The sequence below is a fragment of the Otolemur garnettii genome, unplaced genomic scaffold, assembly GCF_000181295.1.
Source record: "Otolemur garnettii isolate 467f Iridium unplaced genomic scaffold, OtoGar3 scaffold00016, whole genome shotgun sequence".
Taxonomy (NCBI): Eukaryota; Metazoa; Chordata; class Mammalia; order Primates; family Galagidae; genus Otolemur; species Otolemur garnettii.
In genome coordinates, this window is record NW_003852411.1 from 22,676,328 (window position 1) to 22,700,121 (window position 23,794).

Consider the following 23,794-nt stretch of genomic DNA (forward strand, 5'->3'; position numbering starts at 1 on the left):
AGGTTCATATCCTTAATCACATTAACAAAGTCCCTTTGTCATGAAATCTAACATATTCACAAATTCTGAAGATCAGAATTTGGGCATCTCTGGGTGTCCATTATTGGTATGTTATACTCTATAAAGAAATAGAACTTATTCATTCAACAAACATTTGTTTACTGCCTACTATACACTTGACAATTTGCAAGGCACTGGATTTCCTGTCCCTTCTCACTTGAGAACTGTGAGAGATGATAAAGAACTTGCACCCTGAACAAATTTGCCTGTAGAATTTTCTCTTGAGCCACATTATCCACAAAGGAGAAGGCCTGGGAGGGCACCGATGATAACAGGATTCACTTCAATTTTCACAGAATAGAGGCTGGCAGCAAAATGAGAAATAAGGATGTGCAAGGGCCACTCTGGGGGTTCTCTTTGGGTCAGAAATAATCAAATCATGTAACAATTCCTAAAGTCTCTTGATGCATGCTGTGGTGTCATTCTGGAATACATAAAATATGGTTATTGTTCTATAGGAAATTATACTCTGAGTTAGGAGATGTGGGACTTCAAGCAGTTCAATAACAGCACAGAGCAATATTGTGTACGATTTGAGCAGAAAGCATGCATCAGATCACAGGGAGCTTGAGAAGGGCACCACCAGAGTGAGGTGGAGCTTCTGCTTGCCAGCATCGGGCACTAAGAAAGGTTACGGAAGCAGAGAATCAGAGTTAAAAATAGCCTTTGGAGTTGAAACACATTCTTCTTAGTAAAGTATCACGAGAGTGGACAAGCAATTATCCAATGTACTCAATACTAATATGAAGCCAGTAGACGATCTGACGCATGCCCATATTGGAGAAAAACTCATTTCAATTCAAGTTGAGGGGCAGGGTAATGAGGCAGGGGAAGGAGGAGGGAGTTGGGGTGCTCTCACTGAATGGCACAGGGTAGGGGCGTTTTGCCCACCTTCTGTGTGTGGGGCACCTAACAAAATCAAACATTTTTACCTGGTTGTTTGTACCCTCACATTAACCTGAAATAAATTTACTTTAAAAAAAATAGCAAGCATAGCCAGAGCACTTCATTAATTGATGGACTATGAATAAAAGAATTATCACATATTCTTTCTCGATTTTTTCTTGAAGAAGAAAACCTAGGAAAAGTTAGATCAAAGTGCTATTGCTGCCAGGGAGGCATGGCTCGCGCCGGTAATCCTAGCACCCTGCGTGGGTGAGCTCATGAGTTTGAGACCAGCCTGAGGAAGAGTGAGACCCTATTTCTAAAAATAGCTGGGTATTGTAGTAGGCGGCAGTAGTCCCAGCTACTTGGGAGGCTGAGGCAAGAGGATCACTTGAGCCCAAGAGTTAGAGGCTGCTGTGAGCTATGATGCCATGGCACTCTGCTAAGGGCGACAAAGTGACACTATCTCAAAAAAAAAAGTGCTGTTGTTGAAAGAGGCAGCCTTGCAAAAATTACAGAAGTAATAGGAAAATACCTAATCCTGCAATTTGCTAGTAATAATTAAATATCAATCCTATAAATTCTCTTGCCTGGCACTGTGTTGATTACTGTTTTCACAAGCCATTAAGGAACCCAGCAAACCAATAGGAAATGTAAGTTTTCTTTACAATTTACATTCTGGACCTGCTGTATAAAAGATGAAATAGATATTCTTCTTGAATGAAGGTGAAGTGAGTGCTACACTAGGCATATAGGCAAAAGGCTATTGTGTCACATGATGGCACGTCCAGCGGAGGAATCTTTCTGGCCACTCTCTACCCTCCATATGCTGCAGAGCTCAGAAGGGATTGACCATGCAGTGTCTCAGCCCCTTTCTCCCTTCTTTATGGAATCTGCCTGCCTTCAGAGACCTGTGTCCTACTCTGCTCCATGATATATGGCATAAGGAGTCTGTTCCAGAATGATAGTACATGTGAGGTCAGTGAGGTAGTGCACAAATCTAATTCTGGGGTGCAAAGATAAGAAGCTGGTTTTATACAAGACCTCAGCCAACTTCACCAAAAATGTATGTCCACACTAATGTTTTTAGTTGTTATATTTCCATGATCTAGATACATTATAATTTAGGTTGATTCTGATTTTCATTTTATTTTTATTTTGAGACAGAGTCTCAAACTTTCACCCTGGATAGAGTGTCAATGGCATCATCAGAGCTCATGCCAACCTCCAACTCTTGGGCTCAAGTGCTGTCCTTGCTTCAATTTTTCTGTTGTAGTAGAGAAAGGGTCTCACTGTTGCTTGGGCTGGTCTTGAACTCATGAGCTCAAGCAATACACTGGCCTTGGCCTCCCAGAGTGCTAGGATTACAAGCATGAACCACCTCACCTGACCTGCTTCTGGTTTTTAAATTTTTTATACTAAAACAATATTGCAATCAATAACTTTTGATTTGTATAATTTTGTGAGTATTTCTGAAGAAAGAAATGGAATTATTAGGTCAACTGGTAAAATTCTCATAGCTATTGACAAATTTCTTTCAGAACACATTGTAACAATTTTTACTCTCACTAATATTTCACAACTTCTTATCTCTTCATATGGCCCATCCACCCATTCTCACAAAACTTGTATGATCTCTATGTTAACTTCCTTATCCATTAATATCTCAGTACTCTCAGTAGCCAATAAGTCCTTAGGGACTGTCTACTCCCTGGGAAATTCTATAAACATGTAATATTTGCTAGAAAACTGTACTCTCATATGTCCTCAACAATATCTCCTCAATTTAGATAGATAACACAAATATAACCACTTTCCAAATATATGATTTAAACACATGGATACCAAACACTAAGCAAGATTTATTTTTAACCATCTAAAATCTGTCCTTTGCTAAGGAAGGGGGCATGGAAGAGAGGGATGAGAAAAACAGGATTGAAATCATTTTTGAGAATAGAAACTTTTATAATTCAATACACTCTGAACCTGGGATATAGAGTTAGATCAAATAATTTTGTTATCCTATCTCAGAAGCACTTTACCAACTTAATACTAATAGGAACTTGCATATGTTTGGGATATAGAACTCACAAAACATTTGTGGTACAACTGAAGTATAGATTCCCTTTCTACAGATGAAGAAACTGAACAGTTTCAGAGAACACAAGTGTCTTACCTAAGGTCACATTGTAAGAGGCAGAATAGGGACTTAAACACAGGTCTACATTCTAGCTTGAGGAAGAAAAACTGAAGGCAAGTTAGACAGCATGGTGAATTACTAACAGCAAACTGATCTCCCTTTCCTCTGTCTCCAGTAAAGGGTAAGCAAGGTACAGGATACGAGATCTGGATAGGCCGATCTCTCCATGGCCCCCCAATTCAGGGTAAAGCACGCAGGCAGGCCATTCCTATTGCTCCTTCCAGATCACTGAAGAATCTCACCAGACCACCTAAGAAGAGAGGAGCCAGGAGGCCAGTCAGGGGAATGTCAACATGACCATCCCTGGGTGGGGGATCAACAGAGGAGGCAGGTTAAGACCTTGGGACTCCTGATCAGCAGTTTAGATTAGGGAAGTTAAGATATCTGCTCTGCAGAGACAAAACCTGCTTTCCCCCTTCCCTTTTCTAAATATATGTTATCAGATGGGTCCAGACAGTCCTTTATCCTATGTTCCAGATTACCCCACCTTCCTAGGAGCCAAGCTTTCCCTCTAATCCTATTTTTTGAGCACAATAAGAGATCCCTGAGAGATTGAATCAGTGCTGCATTGCCTCAATCTGCCACTCAGTGCATAAGACAACGTATGCCTCTCCAGACTCTCAGACTTTACGCATTAAGTTGGTGTGAAGTCTCCTTCCTTCAGTGCTGTCTCCCTTGCCAGCCCCTAGTCCAGGTTGGGGTCCCCCCAGAACCCTGAAAACAGGGGAAAGGGGAAACTTAAGTGGGAAGGAGTTAGCAATGATTCTTACTTAGGCATTTGCTCCTGAATTTTCACCTGAATATCTGCCCAGGAGTCATTATCCTTCTTCTCTCCCAGAGGTGTTGCCACCTCTACCCTGGATCTCAAGGTCACCACTGACCCCTCCATACTTGGGTGTCAGAAAACAGTTGATAACTATTTATAATTATCTTCCATGTGCCAATTACTGGGCTAGATTCTTTCATTTAGTATTATCTCATTAAGATTGAAATTGGTATCCCCATTTTACATGTGAAGAAATTGCCAAACGACAGTAAGAACAGAATAATCAAACACATCTCTTTTACCCTTGAAGTGGCAAAGATGAGTGTCAAATTATTTTGTATTTCAAAATTAAAATAATGAATCATAATGTAAAAAAATCAAAACAGCAAAAGGAACCATAATTCTACCCATCTAATAAAAATATTTTTGTGTGTGTATCATCTTATTCTTACATGCATATATTTTCCTAGAAGTAGCGATTGGAATGTATGTAAATTTTTTGTTCAACTTTTAAATTTTAACCTCATAGACATCTTCTATGTTTCCATAAACTGCACATTGAATATTTTAGTGGTTGAATAGTAAACAACTTCCCCTAATGGACATTTAGGTTATTTCCAATGTTTAGTTGCCCAAATCAAATTGTTATGTTTGTGGTAATAGTGTTTTGTTACTACTAAATTATTTCCTTAAAATAAAGTCTCAAGAGTCATATTATTGAATAAAAGACTATAAACATTTTTATAGCCCTTAGCACATGGTACCACATTACTAGGCAAAAGGGCTTCATGAATTTAAGTGATGCACACAAGGGGATTAGACTTTTAAAAAAAAAATCCATGTTGTTTTCCATTCCTGGCAATATGATGAGTTAGAAACTCTGAAAGACTCCCCAAAGTAAAACAACCAAAATATTGAATAAAATATTAAAAGTATCTTCTTGAATATAAAATGACTGAGCTGACAAGAAAGTAAGGACTCTAAGATCCCCAGAATGAATTAAAACCAACTTTAGTTAGGTGGCAAAGCTGGCCTGGACCCTGGGTGGCCTGTTGAATACAAAAGAATATGACACTGATGATGTGGATCCTTCTCAGTGCATCATATCAGGGGACATGTGACTCAGTGTGATCCATTATTGGTGATGTTAAGTTTGATCAATAGGTTAAGGTGGTTTCTACTCCTCTTTCCACTTGTAATTAATAAGTTATCTTTAGGATGAAACCTTGATATCATATTACTAGCCTGTTTTCCTTACCATCTTGACCTACTGGTAACATGTATACAATGGTGTTTTGCAATATGATTTTCTTCCAGTCCTGTCATTTTTTTCTATATTGACTATTTGTTATTCTTCTATAAATAAAAGCTTGTCTTTCATTATTCTCTGTGGGCTTATGGATTCTTTTTTAAATGTTATAACTCATTTTTCTCAATATTCTTTTTGATGCTCAAATTGCCCCAAATACAGCCAGTGAGGATTACTTCAAGCTGCCTCATGTTTCCTTTAGATGTATTCCCATAAGTTTTGGGCACTTACTTAATTCTAGAACAGCAAGAAATTCCAGGCTCACCTTGTACTTTACCTAATCTAAACCTGGGATCAGTCTTTTGTCCAAGAAGACCTTGTTTCTTTTAGTGAAGAATGGAATCTGGAAGCAAAGTTCTGGGTAGTAGGTGTGCTCGTTTCTGTTAGGATGTCAATGAATCCAAGCTCTTTCAGTGGACAGAACTAAGACTTCTTTTTAAAATAATGAGTTTATATGGCTACCTCTTTGCAGAGTCTTTCTCTCTTTTGCCAAGTCTATATTTATATTTCTCTTCTCCCAGAGAAGAAATTTCCCTTGTAGTCTTAGTTCCTAATGACATCAACTTATTTATTCATTTACTCAATCTTACCATATACAAAAAGAGTTTCAGGATTACTACATCAATATCACTACCAATAACATTCTATAAGCGAAAGTCCCAAATATTTTTTCAATTTTTCTTGCTCCTAAAATATATCACTGAGTGTATACGAGTTAGAACACTATGTATTCCACTGGTATTTGGATTATATTTTTTTCTCCACAGTTTATATTATCACTTTGATATGCTATACAATAGTTAGGTATAGTTATTACTGTTTCCATTCACATTTAGAGTTTGCCTTTTCTTCATTTTATTGCTGTCTCTATTAACTTATTCTACTTTTGACTATGTAAACATAAGTATGGCTCAAAGTCAAAAGAATGTACACATACATACCAAAAGAAGCCTCTATCCCTTCTATTCCTGTTCTACCAACACCAGGAGGTAACCACTTTCATTAGATTCTTATAGACTTTACTTGTGTTTATTTTTATAAAAACAAACAGATTCACACATATTTTATTTCCCCTGTATCATGCTAAAGATAATATATTATATAACCTTTGGCTCCCTGATTTTTTAAATAAGAATTAGCAACATAACTGAATAGCAGTTTGTTATATATACCATAGTTTATTCAGTGAGGGTTTCCTATTTCTTTAGTTTGTTCCCAATATTTTGCTATTAAAAACTATACCATAATGAATCATTCTTATATATTTTTTACATTGTTAGAGTACATCTTCACCGTAAGTTCCTTGACATTGGATTGCTAGGTCAGAGAATAAATGCATGCATCATTTTTGCTAGGTATTGCCAAATTCCTCCCGGGGTGGTCCCATTTAACATCCACACCCACAATGTGCAGAACTATTTCCTCCATGTCTTACCAAAAGAATGTGTTGTCAGGCTTTTAAAGACCTCCCTCTTTGAAACAGTTTTATCCTCATATGGTCTCTATGCTACTTCTTCCACCCACGCACATAATGTTTATAATTTTTTTGCCTTGTCAGCACTTTTTTGTTTGTTTGTTCTGTTAAATCTCCAGAAATGCAGGCTAAGACATTATTATATTTGCCTTGGAATTTTTGCATTTACAACATTTGAGAAAAATCTGCTTATTTTAGTGAGTCTGCTCTAAAACAGGAAGATTTTGCTTCATATTCCTAAACCACTTAAACAAATAACAGTTCTAAAAATGATTAGTCATAAAAAATTCATATAATATCATGCTGAACTTTGCAAAAGCAAAGCCAGATTTCTTTTAGGGACCCTTCACCCAGTGAAACAAATCTCAAAACAAGTTTTTCTTACCTTGAACTTTTACATGACTGTGTACAAAAGGAAAAATGAGTGTCTAAGCCAGTACTGAAAATTATAAGACAGATGGAAAAGACCGTAAAACATTTTGTATTTCTCCTTATGTAGGAGGAGGCTGAGGCAATGTTTTTTTTTTTAATTTTTGCATTTTTATCAGTAGAACTATTTTCTTTGGAGGAAAACCAATGCTTATAGCAACACATATATATACGGTGGACTTTTGGCTTACAAAGACTTAATATTTGCCCCTTCAAGTTTTGTATGGATATGACATCTGGTAACTTGTAGTTTCGCTGAGAATTCTGTACACAATGCAGAGAAATGCAAGTGTATATATATTTGTTAGAATGTCTACTAACTAGTGAGTGAGTCATTTTCTCTAGGGCTCTATTAGTCTTAATTGTATAAACAGGGATCCTTTGGATAATTGCACTTATCAGATACTGAGTGCTTTACAAATTGAAGGTTTGTGTGCAACCCTGCTTCAAGCAAGACTATCAGTTCCATTTTTCCAATAGCCTGTATCCATTTCATGTCTCTGTGCCACATTCTGGTAATTTCTCACAATTAAAAACTTTTTAATTATTATTGTATCTGTTAGTGTTGACCTGTGAGCAATGATTTTGATGTTACTATTGTAAATGTTTTGGGGCATCATGAACTGTGCCCAGATAAGATGGTCAACTTAATTGATAAATGTGTGTGTTCTGTTTCAGTGACCAGGTCAGCCATTCCTTCATCTCTCTCCTTCTTCTTAGGCCTCCTTATTAATGCAACAATAATGAAATTTAGGCTAATTAATAATCTTACAATGGTCTCTAAGTATTCAAGCAAAGGGAAAAGTCTCATGTCTCTCACTTTATACCAAAAGGTAGAAATGATTAAGCATAGTGGTAAGGCATGTAAAAGCCAAGAGGCTGAAAGTTAGGCTTCTTGTTACAAACAGTCAAGTTGTGAATGCAAAAGAAAGTTCTTGAAAGAAATGAGAAGTGTTAACCCGTAAACATATGGATGATAGGAAGCAAAACACTTGTTGTTATAGTGGTCTGGATAGAGCCACAACATTCCCTTATTAAGCCAAAGTCTAACCCAGAGCAAGACCCCAACTCCCTTCAATTCTGTGAAGGCTGAGAGGGGGAGGAAGCTGCAGAAGAGAAGTTTGAAGGCAGCAGAGGTTGGTTCATGAGCTTTTGGGAAAAAAAGGTGTCTCCATAATAGAAAAGTGCAGGGTGAAGTAGCAAGTACTTATGTAAAAGCTAAAGCAAGCAGTCCAGAACATCTGGCTAAGGTCATTGATGAAGGTGGCTACACCAAAAACAGATTTTCAATGTAGATGAAACAGCCCTATATTGGAAGAAGATACCATCTAGGACTTTTATAGTCAGAGAGGAAAAGTCAATGCTTGGCTTCAAAATTTCAAAGGACAGGTATTCTTTCTTCTTAGGAGCTAATGCATGTGGTGATGTTAAGTTGAAGCCAGTGATCATTTGCCATTCCCCAAATCCTAGAACCCTTAAGAATTATGCTAAATAAATTCTGCCTATGTGCTATCAATGGCACAACAAAGCTTGGATGACAGCACATCTGTTTTACATCATGGTTAACCTTTAACCAGACTACTTTAAACCCACTGTCGAGGCTTAGTATTCAGAAAAAAGATTCCTTTCAAAATATTACTGCTTATTAACAATGCACTTGGTCACCAAAGAGCTCTGATGGATATGAACAAGAAGATTCACATTGTTTTAATGTCTGCTTACACTCATCCACCCTGTAGCCCATGGATCAAGGAGTCATTTTGACTTTTGAGTCTCATTATGTAAGAAACATGTTTTACAAGGCGTTAGCTGATTTCTGTAGTCACTCCTCTGTTAGTGATTCCAAGCGAAAGTCTTCTGGAAAGGATTCACCATTCTAGATGATTCCTGGGAGAGGTTCAAAATATCAACATTAACACTGGTTTGGAAGAAGTTGATTCCAACCCTCATGGATGACTTTGAGGGGTTCAAGACTTCAGTAGAAAGTCACTGAAGATGTGGTGGAAACAGCAAGAGAACTAGAATTAGAAGTGGATCCTGAAGATACGACTGAATTGCAGTAATCTCATGAGAAAACCTGAACAGATAAGGAGCTGCATCTCATCGATAAGCAAAGGAAGTAGTTTCTCGACATGGGATCTATTCTTGGTGAAATGTTGTGAATATTGTTGAAGTTATGAGACAGGATCTAGAAAATTCTATAAATTTAGTTGATAAAGCAGACATAAGTTTTGAGACTAATAACTAATTTTGAGAGAAGTTCTACTACGGGTAAAATGCTCTCAAATAGCATTGAATGCTATAGAGAAATCTTTCATGAAGGGAAGAGTCAATCGATGTGGCAAACTTCATCGTTGTTTTATTTCAAGAAATTGCCACAGTCATCCTGATCAGTCAACTACTAGCAAGAGATAAGACTCTCCACCCGCAAAAAAGATGACTCACATAAAGCTCAAATTGACCGTTAACATTTTATAGAAATAAATTGTTTTTAATGAAGGCATGTACATTTCATTTTTTTAGACATAATGCTATTGCATTATTGCATTATGTGGAGACATAACTTCTATAGACGAGGGAAACCAAAAAATTTGTGACTTGTATAACAAAACATACAATATCTCCAACATATGCTTGCATACAGTTTATTGGGAAAAAGGTAAATGTTGTGGATTTGTATTTAGATTCTTCTCAATGTTTTTCTATTAAAATTATGTGATAATTAATAACTTTATACACACACCCACACAGGTGTCCATAAAGTTTGCGTGCAATTTAATATAGCGCACTTTAAAATTGCACATGAACTTTATGGACACCCTGTATATTCAGCTGTTGCAAGCATATCAAAGAATGGTGTTTTGGGGCAAATAGTAATATCCATCATCGAGCATATTGGGAAACCATCACATCAGACAGATAGATGTGAAGCACATTTCTGCTCTGAAGGACTGGTGAGGGTTTAACATGCTAATGTGCATTAACACCCTCAAGAAGGGAGCAGCTCTGTCTTATGTGGTGTTTCCAAACTTATCTGACCATGGTATTCTTTTTTTCACTGAGCATCTCTGGAAAGTAGTGTTCAGTTGAATATATTTTTATAGACAATGTCTATGGTGCCATTTATAGAGCTGGGGATTCCAAAAGCTCTTAGTATCTATTTCTCAGGAAGGTCAAGTGTCTTTTCCTACTTCCCCTTCCAAAATTTAATTCATTCTCTCCAGATCCTCTAGGGCTTTGCTCCTTTGCCTTAGGCACCATTTACTGTTTATTTTCCTTCCCTTAATCTATGACCTCTTTTTTAATACTAGCCTGAAAATTTCCCACCTGCCCACACTGATAGGCTCTTTTTCAAGTTTGAGGTATTGCTGACATTTATTCATTCATATTCTAAAGGTCAGGCAAATTCTCAGTTGCCATCTGACATCACCACCTTTGAATGGATAAGTCTAGCATTGGCTAAAATTACCATTTCAAATAGTATCTTTACATGCTACTATTTAGTGAGTGACCATCTATGCCAGGTTCTTTATTCATATTATCTTATCTATTTTTACTTTGTTTAAAAAAAACCTACAACAGTAGGACATTAAAAAGAATTTCTATTTTATAGATACAATACTATTTTACGGATGAATCTGAAGTTCAGAGAGATTTAACACGTTGCTCAAGGTTACACAGCCAGTTTGTGGCAACACCCAGAATTTGTTGTTTGGTTTGCAGATTTGCATGACTACAAAATCTGCAGGGTTTTCTTCTCCTCTGTAACGCTTCCCAGAATTTTAGTAAAGTGAAGACCTTAGTCAATTAGACAAAGAAAACCAAAAGAATGTACTTTTGATTCAATTTTCTGAATCTTTCCAGGGGGGGATAAATGACTCATTTCTGACCACACCACAACTTTCTTATTTCTGAGCAGGCTAATAGCAGGGATTATGGCCGGCTCACGTGGGAGAAAGTGTTTCATTTCCCCGAGTCAGACAAGGCTTGCCTAATTAGAGGAAACATTCCCCTTGTTAGAATCATAGATAAAGACCCTCCCATGCTGACTTTAGCCAGACTGACTGGAGGCGTCTTTTCATGAGATAAAGCTGAGCTTCTTATAATGGTATTGTTCATCTCTTCCTCTCTTCCTATCTGTTAGAAGCAGAAACGAGGCCTTGCTGGCTTGGAGAAACTGTCTTCTGTTTTCCTGTAATATTCCTTAGGGAATGACTTGTGGGTTTTTGAATTCTGTTTTCTGTCCAAAATCAACATCAGTGAGCAACACAAAGAAACCTCTAAACATCAAAGGCCAAGCGAGCCCAACGTCCAGAGAGCAAGGAAATTCTGTTTTGAAAATCAGCCCAGATCTTCCCCAGTCTCTTTTCTGGACAATGCATGCATGTTACACCATGTCAGATTTATCCTTTTATCATCTTAGATCCACCAAATATCAGCTTTTTAACCCATAACATTGGCAAACATGGTAAAAGGGATGCAGGTGTCTACCCTGACTCTTGTATCACAGACAGATGGCCACTGTCCATGCCTAAGACACACACTTACACAGGCTCCATGCCTAAGACACATGCCCACACAGGCTGTGTCAGGGTCGCTGGCATAGGTGGGGTTTCCAGCACTCACCGGGCCCAATGCTCACTCTTCCTTCCAGACAGCCTCATCGTAAAGAGGTTTCCTACTTTTGTGCCAGCATTGTTCAATTTTGTTATGAAGGTTATGTGTATTACCTTCTAGAATGAGATGGAAAGGCTCAATTTACTCTTCTGGTAGAATTTTAAGATATTTTAAGGAGGGGTTGCAAATGTGCATAGTAGGCGTGCTTCATGATGGGGGAAATCTGTAGCCTTTCCATGTAAAGATATTTTAGTTATGTACCCAATATTTGAGTCTTGTTTCTAGTGTGGAAATGTGTCATTCAAGGGGTCCTTCCTGCTCTGCTGGCCCCTAGGTTGCCACCACCATGGGGGATACAGGTAAGTCTCCTCAACCCTCTTCCTTAGCTTCTCAAAGGCTGCACTCATTTGAGTATTAGAGGTATAGCCCCATATGGGGTTGGCAGTTTTTCCCAGATGTTTTTCTTTTTTTATCTACATTTTGAGAAATTAAAGTAGAAAAAACAGTGTTAATGCTTTCTTTTCAGGATGACAACTACTCTGAAACCCATGATTAGAACACAGGAACAAATATGTTGCAGGTCTCAATTTATTTCATTCATTTGTTCCTTCAACAAATATTTTGATCATTTACTAAAAGCCAAGCTGAGTTGGAGACACAACAACACATAAAATACCTGAGGAGAAGAAGGCACTATTATGATGTCCAAAATTATTCCCATTTTTCTGGAAAAATTTGGTCACCAGAAACTAATGGACACTAAGTAAAAGTGGATTACAGCAAACATTATGTGTCGGCATGATTCTATGTAGTAAATATAGGCTCTTTCATATTTGTTATCCATATATTTTCTGGGATACTTGTATTGTTTTCTGCAGGTTCACAGGAGCTGGTAAAGTTAGGAGAGTCTGAATATAATAGCAAAGCCATTTAAAATATGAAATATATATATATATATTGGAGACAGAGTCTCACTATGTCCCCCTTGGTAGAGTGCTGTGGCATCACAGCTCAATGCAACCTCAAACTCGTGAACTTAAACAATTCTCTTGCCTCAGCCTCTCGAGTAACTGGGACTACAGGTGCCTGCCACAATGTCTGGCTATTATTTTGTTGCAGTTGTCATCGTTGTTCAGCAGGCCGGGGCTCAAACCTGCCAACCTCTGTGTATGTGGCTGGCGCCATACTCACTGAGCTAGGGGCGCCGAGCTGAATTTCATATTCTATTTTTGATATTTTTATATTAATATATCAAAACACATAGATAAATATTTTGTAAAATTTTGTAATAAACATTTTGTAAATAAGGTATAATTTCCCATTTTCCTTGTGTATGTATGGTGACCTTTAGGATACCGTGTCATTTAAACCCTCTAAGCCTCAACGTCCTTCCTTGTAAAATAGAGACAGTAATACCTACTTCCTGATCATACCATGGTGATCGAATGACATGGTATATTTAAGTTCTAACACGGTGTCTGGTGGCCATGGTGGGTGATACATTAATAATCATAGTTATTATTCAAGGAGTAGGACCAACCAGTACACTGGTCTATGTGCGGAGTGCCGTTCACAGAGTAAAGGGACAAGTGGGATACAAAAGAGTTTGTTTATCCAAGAAAGATGAGTGCCAAGGAGGTATGGTTGAGGTACCTACAGAGTCTGCTATACTTTGTATGTTGAATTTCCATGTAAAGGTCTGGACCATCCCTGGATTCAAGGGAACTGTAAGTGCCAAGACAGAAAACACATCATCACAGAACTGGCTTTTGCATCCCAGTGCTAATTTAGGCTATTCACCCAGTTCCTGGATTGTATAGGACTAAGTCCCAACTGTGGTAGTCAGAATTCTAAAGATAACCCCCCACAGGTTCCTGTCCCCTGATTTTCTAATCAAACACTAAACTAGATACTACTGGGAAAGAGCTTTGTGGCTGGAAGAATACTAATCGGATGGCCTGAAAATAGGGATATTATCCTGGCTATTTTAGCAAACCCAGTGTAATTCCACAGGCACTTAACAAGCAGCAGTAGAGGCAGAGGTGGCAGGCAGAGGGCAATAGGGTGGAAGGGGAAGTTGGAGAGATTTGAAGAGAGGGACTTGACCAGTCACTGCTGGTTTGGAAGGTGAAGCGAGGCATGAGTCAAGAATGCAGATGGTCTCTAGAAGCTAAGAATGACTCCTGGCCAACTGTCAGCATGGGAACAGGGACCTCAGTCCTATACCCACAAGGAACTGGTTTCTGCCAGCAATCTCAATGAGCCTAAAAGTGGATTCATCCCCATGCCTCCCAAGAGGAACCCAACCAGGTGACACTTTAATTTTGGCAATGTGAAACCCAGAGCAGAGAAGCTGGTTGAGTCAACCTATATTTCTGAGCTACAGAAACTATGAAATAATCCTGTGCTGTTTGCAGGCTTCAAGCTTATAGTAATTTATTATGCCAGTGACAAAAGGTGAATATGTTTACTACGTGCTAACTCAGCATTCAGATTATGTCCTGTGTAAATGCAAACAATTGCAGTTCATAGCGGAGGGCTTTCTGGCCACAGGGATCCCGGGGAAGTACAAGGGAATTAACATGAGCTGTAGAGTAATGACGATGTGAATTTGAACTCCAGCTTAATCATTTATTAACTGAAGACACACAGGCAAGTTATTCAAAATAAGCCTTTCGGGCCTCTGCAAAGTGGGAATTATGTTTACCTTTCATTTTGTGAAATTTAACACTTTGATTCAAATTAGCACCTTTTCCCTTATTTATACATTATTTCATAGCATGTCACAGCCAGCAAGGACTATAGTCAGGCACCTTCAGTTCTCTGATGGGAAATTTAAGACTTAATAAGGCAAAGAATCTTGCTCTAAGTCACAGAGCTAATTAGTATAAAATAGAACTCTCTCGTGTTAAATGTTGAATATTTGTTATCAGATTAATTTTTTATTTTTGTAGAGACAGAGTCTCACTTTATCGCCCTTGGTAGAGTGCTATGGCGTCACAGCTCACAGAAAACTCCAACTCGGGCTTAAGCGATTCTCTTGCCTCAGCCTCCCAAGTAGCTGGGACTACAGGCGCCTGCCAGAACAACCAGCTTTTTTTTGTTGTTGTTGCAGTTTGGCTGGGGCCAGGTTTGAACCCACCACCCTCGGTATATGGGGCTGGTGCCCCATCCAGTGAGCCACAGGGATCATCTCCAAATGATGACTGAGTTTTAAATACTTATAAAATTAGCCATATCAATTATTGAGCTATAAAGAGACATGAAAGTTCAGATTGTTGTCCTATTTCTCTTTGATTGTGGGGGGAAAAAAAGTAGTCCTTTTTCTTCACCATTCTGTCCTGTTAGCTATATTGGTTCCATTTTCTTTCTGATACAATAAAATCAAACTTATGTTTTAAAAGTGACCAGGCTAGAATTTTTCTGATGTGAGGGACTGAGAACAAAGCTAATAATAGTCCCGTAGGAAATTTCTGGCTGGCAAAATAAGCAGCACAGGAGCCAAGGAAAACAAACGAGGGACTTTTCTAAAACCCAGGGATATTACCTGCCTCCCATGTTCACCACAGTCGGCAAACAGTCTGGCTACATTCAGGAAAAGCAATTAACCAGCCCACCCTCACTTGTTTCTTCCTCTTTGGGAATTCACCAGAGTGGGGTCATTTTGAAGAAATTCCCATTAGTTAGTTCTTAGATCCCAAAACAGAAAACGGAAGCTTCAATGTAAGTCACTGCCAAATAGGAAGCAAGAAATAACATTGATGTTGTAAATCTCAGAATCATTCCGGAAGCTCAAGAAAAAGAATCAGTGAAATTACAAAGTCCTCTTGAATCAGAGGAGAAAGAGAATAAATTAATAAATATATAATACGTACTGTGTTAATTCTTTAGCAGGTATTCTCTGTTTTGGGGTTAAAAACCATTCTCATTCTGCATGTGAGAATTCAAAGTACCCACTCACCCTAAATGTTCCTTGAGTCCAGCACTGTTACAAAGAGGGCCTCTAGCTTTCCAGTTCCAAGGATAGGGTGTCATGATTAACTGCAGAGAGATTTTTGTCAAAGTTGTAGTACCTATAGCTGAACACCAACTATGAGGTCTTTCTGGTGTTTCTCCAAATTAGATGGCTATTCTAAACTGTGTGAGTTTGGTCCTTTATACCAGAATCACCCCAGGTACTCATTTAAAGTACAAATCCTGGGCCCCATTTAGACTTCCTGAGCTAGAGTCTCTGAGTATTCAACCCAAAGATATGCATTTTAAATGAGTTGCCCAGATGACTCTTCTTCTTATTAAAGTCTGAGGATCCCACTCTTCCCCCAGATGTGGGAGAGCAGAGTGATAAGGGACCCAAAGCTCCTGCCTGGCCCAGATGTGGGGGTGGGGAATCTGCGGCCCCCAGGGCACATGTGGCCCTCCAGATCCCTAGGTGCGGCCCCTCCACTTCACAGAACAAATCCCTTTATTAAAAGGATTTGTTCTATAAAATATAGATTCAAAGATTCAGGATATTGTCTAGAAATTTCAAGTTAGCAAACATGGCTTTCTGCAAAATAGGATAAATTTAGAGGGAACCAGACAAACTTTGTCGTCAAATATACTTAGAACAACAAAAAAGAAATACCATTCAAAATTGTGGTGGTACACTGATATTAATTTTCTTCCACGCTTTTGTGTGCAAAAGAAATATTATATTTATATTCTGCAAATAGGATTGAGTCATTATTGGGATTTTCTCTCTCTACCTAAAAGGATTCTGCAAAGGAAACGTTGATGTTAGCAGAGTAGAATTTGGGGGCCGGGAGGGGGGCGGGGAGGGAACCAAGGCGTCCAGAAATAGGCACTCACAGGTGAAACAAACCTTCCAGAGGTGAGGGAATGGAGAGCCTCAGAGGCGGAGGCCGCCACGGTCCACGGTTCCCAGCACACTCAGCAGTGAGGGACCAAACACAAGCTCACACTTCGACAGATGCTCTTGTCACATGTGGTTATGGCCCCCAGACCCCATAATCTCCTGTCCACACGCTGGCCTTGGTTAACATTCTGACATTTGTCGTGGGGACCCAACATCTCCTTTCTGACTATCTCGGGCCCTCAGGGATGTCCCTTTGCCATAAGGTGAGAACGGGTGGGCCTGGGCACAGACCAGAAATGGTTAAAATCTTCAATTCCGTATTAAAGGGTGTGGAGGAGAGAACAGGGACTTCCAGGAAAAGGGATAATACAGCCAGAAAATGTGGCGCCTCTGAGGTGAAATAGCCCGGTGGAAAAGCCTGGGGTGTGCCGTGTGCACCGTCTTCTTCCGGCTGCTGGGTCTAGCCGTGTGGGGCCGCCTCCTCCAGGACGGGGGCGGCAGGGGACCCCGTGAGGACAGGCGTGAACCCCCCCACAGTTCAGGGGCGGTGGCTACATTCCTTAGAGTGCAAGAGACTCCGTGGAGCCTGGAAGCATCTTTGATAGCTTGTTTCTTGAGGACATTTTGGATTATTTATAGAAAGGGATAAGATGCAACACCCCCCACTACTCAAATTTCACTCAGTTTCCTCTTCAATTCCCCCTTCCCCCCAACAAGTGAGTGCCCCTCATCAGATCTTGGCAGGAAAAGCCAGGGAAGAAGTTGCGATGTGGCTGTAACCCCACACCTGCGGGGCACTGGATGGCCTGGGGTCTCCCAAGACCTGGGGTCTCCCAAGGTTAGGCCTGTCATGGCCTCCTCAGCACCCCGGGGAGCCTCAAGAAAGCACTATGGCTCCCAGAAACACATACCCTGTCACAGTACCAACCCCAGGGAAGGGACATAGAAAACATTCTGGGAGAATGCAGAATAATTGTAAGGGTGAGTGGATTTGGAAGGACACAACTCTGGCTAATATATGTATTACATGATATATACATATGTGATACATATATAATAAATGTCATATATAATATATTATCATATATTATATATAACATATCAATTACATATAAATCATATTTATATATAAACACCTGTACTCACCAATCTCTCCCACTCTTTAGTTCTCTTATCCTTCCCTGTGGCATGGGGTTCTCTCCCCGAAACATTCTCAGTGTAAATTTAGAATAATCATTTTGCCCTTTTGCCTTAGAGAGTATTTGCTTTCCGATCAGGAGTTTCAGGGAAGTGTGGCTCAGAGGTCACCAGCTTCATCGAGGCGTAGCTCAGCCTCGCTTGCTTGTTTTTTCCCTTTCTTCTTTCTCCCTGTACTCTGAGACCCAGCGCCTGTCCTCACTGCATCCTCTTCTTACTGCTCACTGACCCTGGGGTCCCCTACTTGCCCCATGTCCCAGAATCCAGAGGCAGCCCTCTCAGTGGGGAGCTGGGGTGGTCAAGGAGGCCTGAGGAGGAAGAGGGCAAGGGAGGGGGGACTGCAGACTGGGTAGAAAAGGAAACTTCAGCTCAGGACATAACAACTAAAGAGATGGTGGTTGTGGGTAACAGTCAAGGGAGTGGCCTTTGGAGATCAAGTGCCTGGTTTCACACCTCAGCTCTGTCTTTGAGGCCCACAAAGGTAAAATCCCCCGTTTCTCAAGTCCCTAATCTGTAAAATGGAGATAATAAAAGTACCTATGTTATAAGCTGTTGTGAAGGTTAAATAATTATATAGATGAACATGCAAAATGCTCAGAGCTGGGCCTGGCATATAATAAGCACTCAATAAATACATGTATTAGAAATTATACATGTAATTAGGGGCCCAGGACATTTATTTATAAATGAAATGGGGGCTATATCACCATTGGTGCTATTCCTAGATATCTTTGAACTATAAAAAAAGGGAAGAGACAAATTATGAATTTAGCTATGAAAAATTCACAGTATAGAATATAGTTATCTATTGCTGTGTGGCTAATTTTTATTTGCAAAAGAATTATTAGGCACTTTGTGTCAGATAAATTTTGTTTTAAGATTTGGCTACACATTTGACCATACTTTTTAAGTTGTAGATTATTTATTAACAATTTATTCATTATTAAATAATAGTATTTACTAAAAGTAAAATATATACAAATTATATATTCACTCAGCTTCACATCCTTTTCTAAAATCTAAATAAACATTGTGTGGGTGATTAATCTTCTACATTTATTGAGCAACTATATTTAGCTCTGTAAAGTGGGATAAAAGATTGAAATAAGGTCAGTATCTGGATGACGTAAGAGAGTGGGAAGGGGAGGGGTGTAAATCATTGGTTAAAAGTTGGAGTTTTCAATACTAAGCAAAAAGAACAAATCTGGAATAATCATGTTACCCAATGTCAAATTATACAACAAGGTGGTAGTAACCAAAACAGCCAAAAGTTGACACATAGATCAATAGAAAAGAATAGATAACCCAGAAATGAAGCCAAATACCTACCACCAATTGATCTTCAATAGAGCAGAAGAAAATATACACTGGGGAAAGAATGCCCTATTCAATAAATGGTGCTAGGGAAATTGGGTAGCCACATGTGGAGGAATGAAACTGGATTCTTATCTCTCACCAAATACAAAAATTAAGTAAAGATTGGTCAAAGACACGAATAGAAGACCTGAAACAGTAAAAATTCTAGAAGAAAGCCTAGGAAAAGTTCTTCTGGACATTGGTTTAAGCAAATAATTCATGACTAAGACCACAAAAACAAACAGAGCAGAAACAAAAACAAATGGGGCTTAATAAAACTAAAAAGCTTCTGAATAGCAAAAGAAATATAATCAACAGAATAAATAGAAAACTTACAGAATAGAAAAAAATATCCTTAACTATTCACCTGGCAAAAGACTAATATCCAAAGTCTACAAGAAACTCAACGAACTCAGCAAGAAAAAACAAAACAAAACAAATAATCCCACTAAAAAGTGGGCAAAGGACATGAACAGACATTTTTCAAAAGAAATGAAAGATGAATGGCCAACAAACACCTGGAAAACATGCATCAGCTAATCACCAGGGAAATGTAAATGAAAACCACAATGAAATACCACTTTACCCCTGACGTATTGGCCATTATTTAAAAGTCAGAAAACAACAGATGGTGGTGTAGAGGCAGTGAAAAGGGAAAGCTTATACACCATTGGTGGAAATGTAGATTAATACAACCTCTATGGAAAATAATGTGGAGATTTCTCAAAGAACTAAAAGTGGATCTACCGTTTGATCAAGAAATACAACTACTGGATATCTATCTCAAGGAAAGGAAATCATTGTATAAAAAAGGCGCATGCAATCATATTTTATTGCTGCCCAATTCACAATCACAAGGATGTGGAATGAAGCTAAGTGCCCATCAACGGAGGAGTGGATGAAGAAAATGTGGTATAGATACGCACAAAATACTACTCATCCATAAAAAAAGATGAAATAATTTCTTTTGTAGAAACTTGGGGGGAACTAGAGTAAAGTAACATGGGAATGGAAAACCAAATACCTTCCTTAATAAGTGTGACAACCTTGGGGTGCATACAGGTATATAGAATTGTACAATGGACATTGGAGACTCAGACTAGGGAAAGATGGGGCAATGAGAGAAGAAAAACTACCTAATGGAGGTATTATACACTATTCAGATAACGGTACACTAATAACCCAGGCGTCACTACTATACAATTCATTCATGCAACAAAAAACCCACTTGTGCCTCTACATCTTTTGAAATATTTTAAAAAAAATTGATAGGCTTTTGGATAGAGGTTGACTCTCTTATACTTATTGGAATTTTCCTTCTCTTTTCTTGTTTGACATGGGTGTTGGTATGTTTGTGAACACAGAAAGAGTTACACAGTGCTAACAAGTAATGAGAAAAATAAAGCTTTTACTCCCACTCCTTCATGTCTGCTCTTATTTTATTTTATTTTTGAGACAGAGTCTCAAGCTGCCACCCTGGGTAGAGTGCCATGGCGTCCCAGCTCACAGCAACCTCAAGCTCTTGGGCTTAAGCGATTCTCTTGCTTTAGCCTCCCAAGAAGCTGGGACTACAGGTGCCCGCCACAATGCCTGGCTATTTGTTGTTGTTGTTGCAGCTGTTATTGTTGTTTCAGCTGGCCCAGGCTGGGTTCAAAACCCGCCAGCCCCACTGTATGTGGCGAGTGCCCTACCCACTGAGCTACAGGCAGTGCTGCCTGCTGTTATTTTTAGACCTTCTATTTTTAAAAAAGCTATAATCATAGGATCCCCATTTACCATCTCTGTCATTTAAACTGGACAAGATGCAGAGATGGGGAGTGTATACAGAGCCACCCAAAGGGACGGCCAATAGGAAGGGCAGGAATATGGATATTATATACATCCCCTCAGTTGCTTTTGGATGCAACTTTCTTTAATTTGTATTTTTTACTATAAAACTCAAAAAGGGTCACTGCAAAATTTAGAAAATGCTGAAGGATATAAAAATATCTCTGAATCCTGTCATCCAGAGATGACTGTTAACGGTTAACATTTTGGCAGAGTTTTTATTATTTACACGCTTATGTTTTTAAAATTTTAAACAAAAATTGGATTAATTACGTAGGATGGTATATAAGTTTTATCTTGTTTTGGCCAAACAAACCATGAACATTTTCTAGATATGAACATCCAAGTCTATTTCTCATTTTTCTTATTTTTACAAAACAAGGCATTATTCCAAGAATTTGAGTGGAAGATATTCTTTCTAGTGATTTAGGCATACGTGGTTCATGGCATTTGAGAATTAATATCCCCATTATGATTTATTCCCCCGTGAGACAATACCCTTTAGATGAGTTGGCAGGTGAAAGACAAAGAAAAAATGAGTATTGATCCATTATGGATGGGTATGGGGAAGAAATTGAGGGTACTGGACCACATATGACAAAACTATTCTTAGCTGGCTGTGTTTATGAAATTCTGATTGCTACCGTAATTACATGAGAGACACGACTGAAAAAGCTTTCAGAAATTTTAAAAACATAGACTTTATTGTAATAGAACTTAAAAATCATGCATTTGTGTCCTGTTAATAAAATTGCATGTAAAATATAAAGACATGGGCGGAGGAGAATGAGCTTCAAGGGATAGAATTTCTGACATCATTGTAATTTTAAGCCGTGTGGATATTCCCGGGAAAAATTGTGGACACCATTGGGGATTTCCTCTTTACTGGATTTGGACAATATCCTCCTATTATTCACAGGAAGCAATCTCCACTACAAAAGGGCATCAGCAGAAGCGTTTGGCTGTTCTTGGCTGACTGCACTTCAGAACGGCTTACCGACCCGAGACAGAGCAGCAGAGATACACACTAGAGGAATCGACACTCAATCACTCCCCACAGCAGTAAGTACAGAATTCTTCACGACTGCACTCTGCGTTCACGAAACATAGATTTATCAACATGAGCAGGTCTGCAAAAAGCCTTCTGAGAAAAATCGTACCTGTACAAGCTCTTACTATGTTGTGGCTACTTGTCTATTCTCTTTGACTTAAATGATGAAAATCTTAAATTTTGCTTTCATTCGTTAGACTCAACTTCTTTGAAATAAGCAAAGATTGTGGCACTATAACCTGTTACCTTAAATCTGGTGGTAGATTGATGTACTGGATTAGCCAGGATTTCCCTCCTCAATCAATTTTGTACTTTTTCTCCCCAGGAAAGTACTCCGAGTCTAATCCTTTGGTGGAAAGAACTCTTGAAGTCATGATTGCATCCCAGTTTCTCTCTGCTCTCATTTGTGGTAAGTCAGCGTATTAGTGAGACCAGACGTTTTCATCCTTGTACTATTGAAATTTCAGACTGGAGCATCTTTTTTTTTTTTTTTTTTTTTGAGACAGAGTCTTACTATGTTGCCCTGGAGAGTGCTGTGGTATCACAGCTCACAGCAACCTCCAACTCTTAGGCTTAAGCAATTCTCTTGCCTCAGCCTCCCAAGTAGCTTAGACTACAGGCACTTGCCACAATGCCCGGCTTTTTTTTCCGCTGCAGTTGTCATTGTTATTTGGCTGGCCCAGGCTGGGTTTGAACCCACCTGCCTCTGTGTATGTGGTCAGTGCCCTACCCACTGAGCTACGGTGCCACCTGGAGTATCTTTCTTGTGTGGGGCTCTCCTGGGCATTGCAGCATCCCTGAATGCTACCTGCAATGTGTTCTGCACGGGTTAGAGGCAATTTACTTTATTTCTTCATGTCTGTTCTCCCTTTGCCGTAAAGTATTGCTCATATACGATCTACTTCCCAGATGCATTGTGAGGTCACATAAAGTGCCTCATACAGTGCTTGGGAATGCATATTAAGTGCTCAACAAATCTTAGTAGATATTGTTCTACTAAAACGAGTTTACTAATATTAGGTTGTGGTGGGTGAGTACAGGTAATGCAGCACCCAATGGATGGTCAGACACACAAGGGATACCCCATTAGTGGCAGTTTCTTCATACTATTCACTTTTGAAAAGATGAAAAAAGTTTGAGTCATTCCCAGAGCCACAGCAGGCCAAAATTAAGACCAGAAAAGCCCAGTTAACAGAGTTAAACCATAGCAGGAGCTAAACCATATCATTTCGTTTTTATTTCCTATCCTAGTGCTTCTCATTAAAGAGAGTGGAGCCTGGTCTTACAACGCCTCCACGGAAAACATGACTTACGATGAGGCCAGTGCGTACTGTCAGCAGAAGTACACACACTTGGTCGCGATTCAAAACAAAGACGAGATCGCCCACCTGAACTCCATATTGAGCTACTCACCAAGTTACTACTGGATCGGAATCAGAAAAGTCAATAACGTGTGGATCTGGGTGGGAACCCAGAAACCTCTGACGGAAGAAGCCAAGAACTGGGCTCCAGGTGAACCCAACAATAAGCAGAACAATGAGGACTGCGTGGAAATCTACATCAAGAGAGACAAAGACACCGGCATGTGGAATGACGAGAGATGCAGCAAGAAGAAGCTGGCTCTGTGCTACACAGGTACGAGCTCGCGGCACAGCGGGTGGCGGTTCAGGGTGTGGGCATCTGGACAAATTCATGGCCTCCGAAAATCAGTCTCTGTAATGGTAATTTTATGTTCTGAAAGATAGGATTTTTTTTTTTTTTTTTTGAG

The 23,794-nt window shown here is 39.2% G+C and overlaps 2 protein-coding genes across 2 annotated transcripts in view; one reads left to right on the forward strand and one right to left on the reverse strand.

Annotated features, from left to right (window-relative positions):
* CUNH1orf112 (chromosome unknown C1orf112 homolog) overlaps window positions 1-23,794 on the reverse strand; it is a 128,005-nt gene that overhangs the window by 72,301 nt on the left and 31,910 nt on the right. The gene's annotated exons all lie outside the window — the stretch shown is intronic.
* The window catches only part of SELE (selectin E), an 8,226-nt gene continuing 6,830 nt past the window's right edge, over window positions 22,399-23,794 (forward strand). Inside the window, exons 1-2 of the mRNA XM_003785716.3 lie at window positions 22,399-22,435; window positions 23,278-23,661. Coding sequence (XP_003785764.1) covers window positions 22,399-22,435; window positions 23,278-23,661 — 421 coding nt within the window. The remainder of the gene's footprint in view (window positions 22,436-23,277; window positions 23,662-23,794) is intronic.